Source organism: Rattus rattus, chromosome 9, assembly GCF_011064425.1.
Source record: "Rattus rattus isolate New Zealand chromosome 9, Rrattus_CSIRO_v1, whole genome shotgun sequence".
Taxonomy (NCBI): domain Eukaryota; kingdom Metazoa; phylum Chordata; class Mammalia; order Rodentia; family Muridae; genus Rattus; species Rattus rattus.
In genome coordinates, this window is record NC_046162.1 from 32,056,668 (window position 1) to 32,072,527 (window position 15,860).

At 40.0% G+C, this 15,860-nt stretch overlaps 2 protein-coding genes across 2 annotated transcripts; both read left to right on the forward strand.

Moving 5' to 3' along the window:
- The first annotated feature begins 1,067 nt into the window (after nucleotides 1-1,067).
- Nucleotides 1,068-2,003, forward strand: LOC116909479 (olfactory receptor 10-like). The gene has a single exon (XM_032913072.1). The coding sequence runs from the start codon at nucleotides 1,068-1,070 to the stop codon at nucleotides 2,001-2,003; it is 936 nt and encodes a 311-aa protein (XP_032768963.1).
- Nucleotides 2,004-10,740: 8,737 nt separating this feature from the next.
- On the forward strand, nucleotides 10,741-11,687 carry LOC116909551 (olfactory receptor 10-like). The gene has a single exon (XM_032913167.1). The coding sequence runs from the start codon at nucleotides 10,741-10,743 to the stop codon at nucleotides 11,617-11,619; it is 879 nt and encodes a 292-aa protein (XP_032769058.1). The 3' UTR covers nucleotides 11,620-11,687.
- Nucleotides 11,688-15,860: the final 4,173 nt, after the last annotated feature.

Sequence of the window (15,860 nt, forward strand, 5' to 3'; positions counted from 1 at the left end):
AGCATGTTGCTTGGGCATGGAAAACATTCACTCATCTATTCGTTTGTGTGTGATGAGACCTTTCTTTGCTATACACTGCATTTGACATGGTATAAAATGCTAAATAAGTAGCCCTTTCATGAACCTCAAAGAAGAACATTGCAGGAACTGGAGATGTCGCTCGGTGATTAAGTGAACTCAATGATCTATGGAAGGACCTGAATACAGTTTCCAGCCCCCATGTTTAGGGGACTCACAATTTCCTGATGGTCCAGGTCCAGGGGGATCCAAGACACTCCTCTGGGCTTCTTGGGTAACTACACTTATGTGCACATGCCTCACATATACAGGATTATAAAATCAGTGGAAAAAACATAGTATGTTCTGCCATGCTTATTCATGACACAGAACATAAGTAACAATCATTTTCTTTTCAGTCCTTTGTGGCAGACGGCAGTTGTGTGAGTGCGGAGCCCAGGACGGGCGTAATGACAGTGTTGTCTATGCAGGAGGAAGCAGATGGATGCCAGAGGGCAAATTTGCCATCTCAGCCTCGTTATTCCTAAGTCCTCATCTACTGAAATACCCAGTCACATAGACCAAGATGATGAACAAAATGAACCACAGGTGGCACATATTAGATTTTATTAATTGATAGTATTTTTTTTCAGAGCTCAAACTCAGGGAGTAGCATATGCTGGACAAGCGCTTAACCCATGAGCTGCATCTGCAACCCCACACTAGGTTTTAAAAGCAGATTCCCATTACTGCATTTGGATCTGTGTCTTGGTATTGTGATTATAGCGATATATCATCTCTCCTTCCGGACATGGAAACATTGAATCCACAGGGTTGAGTGGTCTCAATAAAAGCATGGCACAAATCATCAGAACTAGAACTCAAGCAAAGAGGGCATCATGGATGTCTTGTATCTAAAGATGAGAAGGGACAAATAGCTGGATAAGTGGAACTAAAGAGCAAAATGGAAAATACAATCTATGAATTTGTAGTGTTTAGGACATAATTTGGAAACCCACACTGCTTGTTGGAAGCATTGCATTGTTTATGCTTTGCACTGGTCAAAGACGATGGTAACCTTCAATTCCAGTTCATATGGGGCTTTCTTTTTGGTGGGATTCTCAGACTGGCCTCACCTGGAACTTGTCTTTTTTATTGTCGTTTCAATTTTCTACTCCCTCACTCTTGTTGGCAACTCTTCCATCATTGCTCTCTCTCGACTGGACCTTCGACTGCAAACACCAATGTACTTCTTCCTCTCACACCTCTCCTTCCTGGACCTCTGCTACACCACCAGCACCGTGCCCCAGCTTCTCATAAATCTTCATGGTCTAGACAGGACCATCAGTTATGGAAGGTGTGTGGCTCAGCTCCTTATTTTTCTTGCCCTGGCATCTACAGAGTGTGTGTTACTGGGGGTCATGGCCTTTGACCGCTATGCTGCTGTGTGCCACCCACTGCACTACACGACCATTATGCACCCTCAGCTGTGTCATGCACTGGCCATCTCTTCCTGGGTAGGGGGCCTTGTGAATTCTCTGATTCAGACAGGACTCATGATGGCGATGCCTCTCTGTGGCCATCGTCTGAATCACTTCTTCTGTGAAATGCCCATATTCCTAAAGTTGGCTTGTGAGGAAACAAAAAGGACCGAGGCCAAGATGTTTGTGGCTCGAACAATAGTTTTAGTCTGCCCTGCAGCACTTATCCTGGGTTCCTATGCTTACATTACCAGGGCAGTACTAAAGGTCAAGTCAACAGCTGGGCGCAGAAAAGCTTTCGGGACTTGTGGATCCCACATTCTGGTGGTCTCTCTGTTCTATGGTTCAGCCATTTACACATACCTTCAACCCACTCACACCTATTCTGAAAGTGAGGGGAAGTTTGTTGCAGTTTTTTATACTATAGTCACCCCCATGCTCAACCCTCTGATCTATACCTTGAGGAACAAGGATGTGAAGGGGGCTCTGTGGAAGGTACTAGGGAGAGGCACAGACTCTGAGTAAGATGAAGAGAAGAGGCCAGGACATTTTTTTTCCGTTATAGCTTTCATATTCTTGTTTAGGACCATTGGTCACTAACAAAAAACCTTCGGTAGACCTGAGAGTCTTCCAACTGGGGAGGTGGGACGATTTGAAGATCTTTCTATATCAGTGCCAGAGAAACAAAGTTGGCTTATATCACAATATTCTAAAGAAGGCTTGGGAAGGTGGTGTGCCTAGCTCCAAGCAGAGACTGGTAAATATCTCAGAGTGAGAAAAGACTCATAAATGTGCTAGCATCTTTTCCAAAAAGTCTCGATTCCCTATAGGGTACCTCAGAAGAGGAGGCACTGAGTCTTAGTACAAAGTACATTGAGTTCATTGCTATGTGTTTTAGTGGGAAACGTGGGATCCATTTTCATACTCAGAATCTAAAGAATTGGCTCTTACTTTGGCCTTCCCTAGCTACGCATTTCTTGAGCATAAATAATTTCTTATTATATATTTGTGACTTTACTATGTGTGATAAAAGCATGTCAGGAAAGTAACACAAATTCTACCCAAAACAATGAAAATGTATCACTAAGTCAAGGCAGTTGGTGACAAATAAAAGAAATTTGAGTTCATGATTATGATTTTAGTAACATTTGATCAGTGTCTTTGTATGTCAGTTGCTTTTTTATTGTTGTGACCAAATTACTGGACAACTTAAATAGAGATTTACTTTGCTTGTGGCTTCAGGAGGTTCAGTCTATCATGATGGGGGAAGTCATGAAAGAGCAAAGCAGTTTCACATCATGGTTGGCCAGGAAGTAGAGAAGGGTAAAATGCAGGTACTCGGCTGGCTTCCTCTTCCTTTTTCCCTTTCATTTTCTCCAATCCTCTAACCAAAGATTGTGCCACAGGCACTCACCTCAGGCAATCCTTTCTAGAACTGTATTCACAGACACATTCAAAGACACAGCTCAAATTTGATTCCTCGGTGATTCTAAATCCAGGCAAGTTGTCAAAGAAGAACAATCATTATAAATCAACCAGTCAAGCTGAAACCCAAATATATCACTTTGAAGTTATAGCATTCCACTGATGATTCCATCAAAAATCTCACATCCATTTTATCATGAAAAATTCATTCACCCTGTCTCCAGGAGTCCCGTTAATCTTAACTCGAGAACTGTTTAAAAGGTCAAGTTCAAATTCTCCTGTCAGACTCAATGCAAAGTCTTGGCTATGAGCCCTTGTAAAGATTAAAAAGGAATTTATAACCCTGCAGTGGTGACACATGCCTTTAATCCTGGCACTCAGGAGGCAGAAGCAAAGCAGATCTCTGTGAGTTTGAGACCAGCCTGGTCTACAGATCGAGTTCCAGGACATTCAAAAGCTACACAGAGGAATCTTGTCTCATAAGTGAAAGTAAAAGCAAAAACAACAAGAAATGAGTTTATATTCTTCCAACATACAATAACAAAAAATGACCATTTTTGTTCTAAAGTGGGGAGATGGGAGCATAGGAAGGAGAGGCAGGTCCAAAGTAAGATTGAAACCTAGCAGATCACATATTACAACCTGTAGCTCAGTATCAAACACCCAAGTTACATGGTAACATGATGCGAATTCCAGTGAATACGAATTTTGACAATAGACGCTCAAAATTCTCTTAGGGATTAAAGTCTCTTCTTAATTTTATTTTTTCTAACTCTCCCCTCTCACCTCACAAAGAGGCAGCCTCTGATCTATCACCTTACCCTGAAGTTTTCCTCTTAACCAATTTCTTGCATACCAAGGCATTTGCATATACTTTCATTGATCCCCAAACAGCATTGTAGGATAAGTCCTATATCATCACTTCCCCGATGGAGAAATTGAGTCTTAAACATGGTAATAAAATTTTTCATGTTTAAAAAGCTTGTAATCTACAGCTGTTTTTCCTACATTATGTTACAATTCCTTAAACGTTTATAGATAATTCTGATTACTAAAAGTATAACTCCATATAAAACCACGTTAATTTTTCAGTATATAAACTGGAGTATATTGATGAAAATTGTTTTTGAGTTTTGCTATTGATGAAACCAGACAATAGGGAAAGGTAATTGGTTGGTGTCTGGGTTTTGTTTTGTTTTGTTTTCTGTCAACTTGACATAAGCAAGAGCCATCTGGGAAGAAAACTATCAATTGGATAATTGACAGCATTATGTTAGCCTGTAGGAAAGTCTGTGGGGGCATTTTCTTTATTGGTGATTGGTGCAAGATGACCCAGCCTCTGCGGGCAGTACTCCCCTACCATAAGCAGGGGTCTTGGGTGAGATTAAAAAAGCAAACTAAGCAAACCATGGAAAACAAGCCAGTAAATAGCATCCTTCCATGGCCTCTGCTTCTTCCTACCTTTAGGTTCCTGCTTTGAATTCCTGTACTGTCTTCCCCTAATGTTAGACTATAACCTGGGAGTTGTAAAATGAGATAAACTTTTCTTAAGTTGCTTTTGATTGTGGTGCTTTATCACAGCAATAAAAAGTAACCTAGGACAATAGTGGTGCATTGTGTCTGTGTGTGAGAGATAAAAGAGGTCATGTTATGGGAATACTAACTAGAGCACCTTCACTTGGGCATCATTTAGGAATATAGAGCATTGAAGACTGAAATTCAGAACTCAGAGAGCCCCTTGGTTGGTTATAATTGCCACCCTGGGGCTCAGACATCTCCAAGGCCATCCTTGCTAAACAATTTTTCTTTGCTGCTACTAAGGAGTCTCTGACAATTTCCCCAGGGCATGTGTGATGCACTAAGCTAAGAGGAGGTTTGGTAATATGCCAGCTCCATCCATGTCTCATTGGTAAGGGACAAACTGGGAAGATGCAGCCACCCCCTAAGTTAGGAACACCAATAAGAAAAGTCCCCCTGGAGAGAGAATCATGGATATTCATAAAAATAAGTAAGTTCTTCAGACAAGAGCTCCCATCCAAGGCTGGGACCCTACTGTGTAAATCAACTCTACCCAGAACATCTCTAGCTGTAGATGGGTCACAAACATCACCTTTGATATCAAGAAATTTGACGATGGTAGTGCACTAGTTTCCTTTGTGGAAGTCTGAGTGAGTATTGACTATATGGGTACACAAGTCTACGATTTAAACAGAATCAAGAAATATTACATTAAGTAACTAAAACAGAATTTCCCTCTGCTCCTTGCCTGGTTCGGGGGTAAAAAAATGTTAAATTAAAACAAGACCATTTTTAATCACTAGTCAGCTTTCTCTAAAATCTATTCTTCTATCCGCTCATTTCACTATTCACAACATGTAGAAAATATTCTCCAACTCAGAAGATAGAGAGCAGGGTGTGTCAACATTATTGAAGTGAAATCAAGGATGACCAGCTAGAAGATTAGATTAAAACTAGGAGTTGATTTTAGATGGAGTTGACATTTTGTATCAGGAGTCACTGTTAATTCATTAAACCATTAATTCAATGTAGGCATTGCCTATTAGACTGACTGGATTCAAACCTTGGTTATCTGGTATTATACTAGAAAATTTTGTAGTGGCACTTGAGGTCTTTGAGATACTAAAAATCACCATAAAAACTTGTGGAAATGTAAGAGATATGGGGTAATATTTAGTGAGAAAGGAATATGGTCCAGATCAGGAAATGACAGTTTATAGAAGAATTGATGGTAACAGGGGTTAGTAGGACACTCGGGTGGCTAGAAAGGTTTGAACGTAAGTTAACCTTTCAAACAGTAGCAAGAGAGTCCCACATGCAGGCATAAGAGTTGGAAGGGAAATCAGATTAAATGAGTACAGGGTTGAACAATAGAGACATGGGAAGAAATGTGTAGCATGCCCTTTGCTGAGGTAGATTGAATGTCACTACTCAAATGTTATTGTACTGTAATCTGAAAATGTCATGGGATTAGTTGACAGCAAGCTGGCCATGGTACAAGCCTATCATCCCAGAACTTGGGAGGGAAGGACAGGAGGATGTGAGGTCATGGCCTTCCTAGACTATACAGTGAGTTCTTGGCTTTTAAAATGTGGGCAGGCTCCCGTGAAGGCTATAACATGAACACTCTTCCTGATTGCTGATGTAAGCATTATTTACAGAGCTCATGCACTGGCTCACAGGTATGTGAACATGTTCAGACGTAAACACATATTTTAACAAAGATGACTACTGACTATTATATTTCAGAAAGCAAACACATAAATGTCAAAATGCCTTACGTGTGCCAAGGAGATGAGGAATAGTGGATTCAACTTTTAAAAACTTGAGATCAGAAAAATTAAAACAAAATCCCAGCTGAGCAGGAGGGTTGAAACCCTCCCAATTATTCAGTTAATGGAGAAACAATTTTCTAAGTTCCTGAAATGTTCAACTTTCAGAATTTGATATGGAGGCTTTGACTTTTTGAAAAGATCAATTTTTTTCTAGACAGTCTATTTTTATACTTCTTTATGTTAATTTTTTCACACTGAGCCACAAAGGTGTGAAGTTATAGCAGAATAATGTTTGAGAAGCTAGGGGGTGGCTGAGATGCAAGAATTAATAATTAGGACCTGTTGCATTGCTTAACCTAATTTTATTTTTTATTGAATAAAAGATGTATACAATATGAAAGGAAATACAAATTGTTAAAGAGTTACTCTATTTGAATATGGACTCCAGAACTTGAAGCTCATTATCTTCCTGGGTGTATGGAGAGTAGTCAGTTTGAAAAGATCTGTGTCTATATATGGGTACCCTAACACCTCTGTCCCATCTTCACCCACATGTTCTGGGCTCACATGGGAAGTACTGTCCAGTCCCCGAGCCAGGATTACAAAGGTAAAAATCAGCCTGGGTTATGAGATGTATGACAAGGAGCGATGTGTGGCATCTGTGTTGCACTCTTGTGATGAGTAGCTCACAAGTGATCTTGAAAGATGCAAAAGGCTCCCAAGAGATTTTCTTTTTGTAATTTTTAGAATGTGTGTGTAATTGAGAAGGCCCCAGTTAGCCAGGTCAAGAAAAAAGAGTGAAGAAAAACTCTGAGTGACTGAGGTGTCAGATACATGAGCAGTGTGCACACAAGGGGCACTAGGAACTGATGGCACCAGTCTCAAGATAAATTTAGTGGGGCACTTCATTTCACATAAACATGAGTGTTGTGATGGGATAGATCAGAGTGCCTTCTGCAGGACTCTGGGAATTAAAGAGCAGTACATATCCCCCCAAAGATGGCTGTTATAAGCAACCACATGCATCAAGATCTTGCTTATACAAGGAAAAGCCAGTAGAGAGGATTGTTGGAAAGTGTTCACCTTCAAAGAATATTGAGAATCTCACTTTGCACACCAGATTGCCAAATAAAAGAACAGATTTCAAGAAATTAGGATACTATCACAGCCTACTTTTTAAGGAATACTGAAACTGCTACAAGAATTCATGCTCTCTCCTAAAGAACTGCTAAAAAGTTGGTATGAGGAAGTCCTTTGGAGTCAAGGATCTATGAAGGAAGGGCTTTCATGTACCAGTCACTATTCTAAACACCAAGAAACAAAAGATTGAATGAGATAGGTTAACTTACGGATCTAATTTTCAGAAATGGTGAATATACCCAATTACATTATTCCAGATCTGGTTGCATGAGGCAGAGGGAAAATAAATGGAGGATTTGGGCCAGAAAGAGGAGAAATGATAGACGAAGGAGAAAACGATATTATTACACCTAGACATGGCAGGAGTAACTGAGGGACATAATGGAGAAGGACACAAAAGGCTGAGGAAATCCACAGAGGTTTCGTTGAGCAAGTCCTGGGTTTCAGAATGTGTACAGTCGTGGAAAGGCACCTATGGGAAGAAATGATTTTCAGGTTACCTTCTAAACCAAATAGTCCCAAGCTGTGTACCACCATATTTTAATCTAGGCTTAGCTTGCAGTTGATAACACTCCATAGTTAAGTCAGCACTGCTCATTTTAAAAAGCCGTTTTATTGGTTCTTTGTGAATTTCATACCATGCACTCCAATCCCACTCATCTCCCCTTCCCCCTGTACCCATCTTCCACCCTTACAACCTTTCCCTACCAACAGAGAGAAAAAATCCTATTGTGGAAGCTGTGGTATGTCATGGTGTGCCCCACTGTATACCCTTTTGTCCACACTTCTTTCCTTGCAAATGTTCATTGCGATGACTCACTATGCCTTTGGCTTCTGCTAGCACAGCTGGTTTTTTTGTACCTTTTGGTCAATCCATCCCGGGTCCTTTTCATTTTGTACTCTTCGTCTGGGTGACTTGAAAGCTTTCAATTCCATCTCTTCCATTCTGTTTGTGTCGAACTGAAATTCTGAAGCTAAACGGAATTCTGCCTTACATATGTGGTAGCCACTTTATGACCTGCAGCATCTTGTTTTGTTTTGTTGCAATCTGGTAGGATTATGACACCAGTATCTTTCTTTCCGAATATCCATCTCACAAGCTGTCTATGTGTCATTACAAGCAACAATGACAGGGCAGAGACCATAAAGCTCCGTGCTACTAATTGTGCAGTATGAAAGTGTTCTTTCCTACCTCAAGAAAACAAATATTTCTGGTATTTTTTGGAAGCAGGCATGGCACTAGACATGAGATGTACTTACTAATAAGTTTAAATTTGCTGAAAGCTCACTTCCCCTAAGCAGTGAATTGGTAAATTAGTAATAGAAAAGACTTAAACACCTGACACTTCAACCTTAGTTGTACACAGACTGCTGGTGTAAACCGATACTATATATACATTTTTTTTTATCATTTCAAAGGGTTTCACAGAACTTAATTGCCATCAAAACCCTGTAAAATAGAGGATTTTATACTTATGCATAAACAGAACAGGTGATAAAGTCCATATGTGTATGTGGAGGGAGAGAAGGCAGTTCATATGAGTGTGGGGGAGGAGTGGCAATCACCTTCATAAATACCTGTACTCAACTGTCAGTCATTCAAACCCTTCTTAGATGTCCTGGTTACAATATGTGTATATTCCTTTTCTCTCACAATTCACTTTTTGTTTTTATTTCCCTCAGAGGCTTCCAGCATGTCAAGTACCTTCCTGGGGTCATCATTCCAGCACTAAGTCACTGATGGTGATGTCCATTAGCGTAGACTCAATGAAGAGGAGAGTGTGTTAATTTGCCAGAATTGCTTGTGTGGAGCATGGGTGAAGGTTCTGTTGGTTACTAACGTCATTTTCTGCTTTCCTATGTGCTATTCAGATTTTAAATCTATGATAAATGCCCATTTATGATTGATTTTGTCTATACCTTGCTAATATAGTTTATGAAGGTGCATTCATAGTTAATTCTTAAAGGTGCAGAATACAGATTTTCATGAAAATGGAGAGTCAAGTTTTTTAATATCTACTAAATGCCATGAATGAAATTAGCATTAAGGTGATGCCTCTTATATACTGTAAGAAGAGACATTAACTTTTTTTTACTGGCCATGTTCCTAAGTGCCTAGGAGCTTCTTGGATTGGAAGAAGACAAGGAAGTGTAAAAAATTTTTAGTGAGTTCATTATAGGCATCATTGATAAGGCGGGGACAAGTAAAATCCTTGTGCTGCTAACTGAAAAGCAGTGTGTACGTGTATATAGAAACTGTACAAAGAAATTTTGGCTTGAGAGGGGAAGACTGCTCTTCCATGGAAGTTCAAAGGTGGGCTTTGTCAGTGGGTAGAAAGTAGGAACATGTTCCAGGCATGGTGATGCATGGAGAGTCACATATGGATCGCAAGGCATTCTGCTTCCCTACAGGACAGATCTTTTCTCTCCTTGGCCCTTCTGACAGAGATCAGCTGAAGGGGTGACTCTTCTGGGAGTGCTGTCTGGGTCGTGTACGCTCAGCGAAGGGGAGCAGATAAGCACTATGGTCAGGTTCATGACCTTGGCCTGGATAATTCGGATCTTTAGCTATTTGCACAATTCTTCATAAATCAAAGAGATGAACCAAGGAGAATAGAACTTAAGCCATATTTTTGTAAAGTTCATTTTATCTATGTGTTTATTTTAGTTTCCTTAAGTGCTGGGGGTAGGATACAGGATCCTACACATGCTAGACAATTCTTTATTAGTAATCTCCACCATGAGTCCCACATTTTCAACAGCATTTTTTAATTATTTGAGAATTTCATACACTGTGCTTTTAACATATTCACCCCTCCCCTAAATCCTTCCATAACCATCTTCTCTACCCTCCTACCCAAATTTTGCTTTCTCCCATCTAGTCTGGTTTGGGTTGCCCAACTAGTGTTGGGATTAGGGCCCAACCTGATGTGTATTCAACCTACTAGTCTCATTCTCTCTCTCTCTCTCTCTCTCTCTCTCTCTCTCTCTCTCTCTCTCTCTCTCTGTGTGTGTGTGTGTGTGTGTGTGTGTGTCTCCCAGCAGATATCAAATACCAACATTAGATTTTCAGCGTGATTGCATTTGTATTTTGCATCTTAGTGTTTTCAGGGAAGCAATGTGGAATTTGTCTACTTTCAGAAAAAGAGAAGCATTGGACAGAAAGGATTGAGTTGTTTGGCAAAATCTGGACAGCAAAATTGGAATTCGAACAAGGACCACAACACCTTAAACCAGTGATCTCTTATCTGAAGAACAAAATAGAAAGAAGAATGGACAGAGAGGATGGAATAGCAAACTAGAAGATAACATGCATCATTTTTAGTGTTTATAGAAAGTGTTTTAACCCACACTCCTTACAGGAAACAGTGAGTAGAGTTTGTTATTTGTGCAAGTGAAAGGCTATGGGAAATTTCAACACCAGTTCACAAGAGAGTTTCATTTTGGTGGGTTTCTCAGATTGGCCTCAACTGCAAGTCTTTCTTTTTGTCATTATTTTGATTTTCTACTCCCTGACGATCTTTGGCAATACTACCATCATCATACTTGCAAGACTAGACTTACGACTACACAAACCTATGTACTTTTTCCTCTCCCATCTGTCCTTCCTGGACCTCTGCTACACCACCAGCACCGTGCCCCAGCTTCTGATCAACCTTTACGGACTCGACAGGATCATCAGCTATGGAGGATGTGTGGCACAACTCTTCATTTTCCTTGCTCTGGCCTCCACAGAATGTTTGATTTTGGTGGCAATGGCCTTCGACCGCTATGCTGCTGTGTGTCATCCACTCCACTACACCAGCATTATGCACCCCATCCTCTGCAGGGCATTGGCCATCTCCTCCTGGGTGGGAGGCCTTGTGAACTCTCTGATCCAGACAGGGCTTGTGATGGCCATGCGACTCTGTGGCCATCAAATCAATCACTTCTTCTGTGAGATGCCCATATTCCTGAAGTTGGCCTGTGAGGACACAGGAGGAACAGAAGTTAAGATGTTTGTGGCTCGAACAATAGTCTTGGTTTGCCCTGCAGTACTGATACTAGGCTCCTATGTTCACATTGCTAAGGCTGTACTGAAAGTCAAGTCAATGGCTGGGCGCAGAAAGGCTTTTGGGACTTGTGGGTCCCATCTCATAGTGGTTTCTCTCTTTTATGGCTCAGGTATTTATACCATTATCTTCAATTGGTTTTTGTCCAGTCCATCTAATTATTCTGAAAGCAAGGAAAGTTTTTGTCCCTCTTTTTATACTATTATTACCCCATGTTCAATCCTTTTTTGATCTATACCCTGAGGAACAAGGACGGAGTGAAGGGGGCTCTATGGAAGATGCTGGGATAGAGGCACAGATTCAGGTTTGGGTAATGTTTTTGGGTGAAGAAGAATTCTTAACTTTTCTGTGGTAGTATCTCTCATCTGTCTAGAATCCCATCGTTATCTTTCACTGGTCATAGCAAACAGCTCAGTAGCTCTCAGGATTTTAGAGCCCTCCTTTGAGTACACATACATTAAGATGCTTTAGAGGTCTGTGTCTGTGCTCTTCATGCAAAACAGAGTAAGCTGTGATTTATATCACCATTTTCCACAAGAATGTACTTGGAAAAGTTGTAATGGGCTGTAAATATTTGGACCAATGACAGGAGATATAATTAAATGTGATATTACTTTTTACCAAGTCAGTGATTCCTTACACAGATAACACTGTGCCTAAACACACAAGTCATTACCACCTACTTCCTAAGTAACTGTGGCACTGGTCATACCCTCCCAACTGCTTAAAGCTATTTCTAACTTTCCTGACATTTTCTACCCTTCTAGTTTCCTGGCTTCTGTTCCCAGGAAAATCAGATCAAAATCTGAGATGCTTTACTCAGCATATGGAATTTGGCTTCCAAACACAGAAATATTATAAGGAGGTATTTTTGTTTTAATCCCAGATATGGGGCTGCTTCCGACTGTCTGTAGTAGCTGACTGATTTGCCTCGTGCTCTAACAGAGGTGTGTTTATGCCAGCTGCAGATAGTTTCTGCAATTGCGCGATGTTTGGAATTCTGGAAACTCTTCAGATGTTATATAAATGCCAGAACCCTGAAAAGCAAGGTTGGTAGTTGGTGGTCATTAGGGATGGGTGTGGATGTTGTAGTTTGTGGTTTGTTATTCTCAATGAAGAAACAAGAAGAAATTAATTTCAGGGATCTCTTCCTTTTCCTCCCCCTCTTTGTTTCTCTACTCTTTTTCTCTCCCCTTTTTCTTTCTCCTATCTAGCACTAGAGAGTTGAAGGGGTGAAAAAAGGTGGAGGATGGTGGAAGAAAGAAGAACCCACAAAGTAGCAAAAAATACCAGCTACAGATTTTATATATGAATCCTTCTGAAGAAGCTTTGACAGCCTCATCCCAGTACTCCAAATAGATTCAAGGCACTTACATAACAAAGGAAGAATATTAAATTATTAGAAGGTCATATGGGGATCACATTATCTTTATCATGGAGATCATTTTGATATTGTGTAATTTAACTAATGCATAGGAATTGTGAATACCATTGAGAAGGGAGAGATTTCCTGAGACCACCTCTTGGTTCTTATTTGGTTTCTTTAGCTGTGTAGAGTAAACCAATTCATACAAAGCTGATTGTCAAGAGAAAAGCATACAAGTTTGATTAGTTTATATATAGATGAAGAACTTTATAGAAGTGTAACTTTCCAAGAAAATGCTGAAACAAGTCGTTTTTTTATACTTTTCAGGAAAAGAAGAAATAATTTGTAAAGGACTGGCAAACAAACCAATCTCTGAGTAGTAAATTCTAGTGACTTCATTTGAGACATACCTGTAGGTACAAATCAGCCTTAAGAGGAGTATTACTTTAGTGGGCTTGTTTATTCATATTCATTACAACCTTACATGACCAGTCTTGGTGACTAAGTCAAAGTTATCATTATGGCTTCCTGCTTCCAGGAAAAGGCAGACTGCATAGGCATGCCTAAAGTTGCATTTTCTCACATAATTTCAGCTTTAATAATTATATGCCAACATTATTTCTATTTTATTTTATATTTTGAGAAAGCCTAGTCCTAAGACCTGTAGTAGTTTTGGAGTATGGCATGATGTTCCAATGGACAGATACAGTATACAATGATCAACTTGGCTGATTGGCATGTCTGTCACCTCAAACATTTATTATTCTTTGTCCTGAAAGCAATCATAATCATCTCAACTAGCTGTTTGGAAATGTACAATTAAATGCTGTCAACCACAGTTATCCAATATGCTGTAAAATTTTAGGAATTGTTATTTGTATTAGGACAGGTGAACTCAGCCATTAATTTTCTGGAATCAGATAGTCATTGGAGTATTTAATAGGAGATTATAAAGTCCCATTCATAGTGGGCTATCCATGATATGTTTAGATAAGGAACTAGAGTGAGAAGTCATGCTGGGAGCAAAGTTGCTGTATCTGGTAGGGATCAAGATGGGTTACAATGCATGGTCAGCAACATTCCATGCTACAGAGTCTGCCATGTGGAGTTGTAAGATTCAGGTCTAGAAACATTCTCTAACTTTTAGGAGAGGATTTCCAATGCCATGTCTCATGGTTTCACCACATAGAAGGCAAAGGAATTTTGAAAATCAGTTATGCTCAAGGCCAACGTTTATAACAATAACTCCTTTTGCTCCTGAAAAATTTGCTATCAAAGACTTAATGACTATTTAAAATCTCTTTCTATTGTTTGAGAGTTCGTATATGAGTATAATGTGTTTGATAAACTCTCCCCTCAATGCCTTCTCTGGCTCCTCCCCTAACTACTTTACTTCTTTTCCTTCCAATTCCATGTGCCTTGGTTTTAAACCCACTGTGTCTACTTACTTGCCTTTATGGCATGTGTACATCACCATCTGTGAGAGCATGTGCAGACTCTCCAGAAATATATCCTTGAAAAAAAACTGAGCTTTTTGATCAATTGTCAATAGTTCCTCGGTTAGAGGTGGGGCTTCATGAGCCCTCCCCTTCCATGCTGGCACTTTGGCCAATGTGATCTTGTTTAGGTTGAGCATGTGATCTTATCCAGTCTGACCACATGTGTGCAATAACCCTTCCATATCCAGAAAATACTATTTCACTACAGGTGTCCACTGCCTGTGTCTCTTACAATCTTCCTAAATCTTCTCCTGCAATGCTATCTGAGCATTCTTGGGGAGATCAGACTAATACAAATGTCCACGAGAGCTGAGCACTCCAGAGTCCTTAGTCTCTGCAGGCTGAATAGCTACGGTTCACTGTAGTTACTGTCATCTAATGCAAAAAGTCTTGTTTTTATTTAAATTGATTTTTTCGTACTGTTTTCTGACCACAGTTTCCCCTCTCTGAAACTTCACCAAGATCCTCCCCACCTCTTCAACCACCCAAATCCACACTCCTCATTTCTTTCTCTCGCTCATTAAAGAATTAAACAAACAAATGAAACAGACAGCACAAGAAACACATTACACACACACACACACACACACACACACACACACACACACACACACAATTGACTATGGAGAAATCCTGTGAAAACAGAAAATTGAAAAGGAAGAGCCTGATAAGGTTTAAAAAAAAAAAAAAAAAAAAAAAAAGCTCGAACACAGCGGTATGAGTGAAACATCCTCTGCCACTGAGTTCACCTGGTTTTGGGCATCAACTGCTGGGCATGGGCCTGCCTTAAACATGGTTTGTATACCCAGTGAGGTTCCACTAGAGACAAATAATTTTCCCTATACTGTACTCTTCAGTGATTTTTTAAAAAGTTACTATATAATATAAATCAAGGCGGAAAAGAAAGCCTTCTTATCTAAACAAAAATGTGTATTTGTCCTTGTGGTGCTGAGTCACCTGAGGGATCACATGCTTATCTTTAAAGGTTCTTCACTAGAAAACATTGACCAACCTTGACCTTCAAGGGCAGCAACTACTAGAGCTGAAGGCCCATCTTCCCTTTAGAAGGAGAGACGTTCCCTCGTTTATGATTTTCCTCTTTGCAGAGATGCAAAGTCTCAAGAAACAAAAAGAAACAAGATTTAGAACTTGTTGAAAGCAGTTAAAGCAGTTTTCTAAGTGTCTTGGTTGTCCATTGGCCCCTTTAAAATCTCCCCTTTTCTGCCTAAGTCTACATTACCACAGAAAATATTGGTTTTAAGATTTATTGTAGATAAAACAGGATAAACATGAGAAAGAATGCATTAACTATTGGATGTGACATACATATTCTGCATTTCATTTCAAGGTTTTCATCAAGGGAATAAATGTTTAGTTGGCTCATGGTCACACATAGGGGAAAATAAAAATGTTGTCTGAGGAGTCCATTGAAGGAGATGTGCAGTCAAATTCCAAATGAAACATGGAATTTGTTCTGACTGTGGAGAGGACCTGGGCCAAAGCAGAGGATCTCAATATGCAGAGTCTCAAGAGTGAGTGAGGAATGTTGTGAGCATGCTGAATAGCACAGGTTAGCTTGAGTGCAGCATAGAGAATAGCCGGATCTG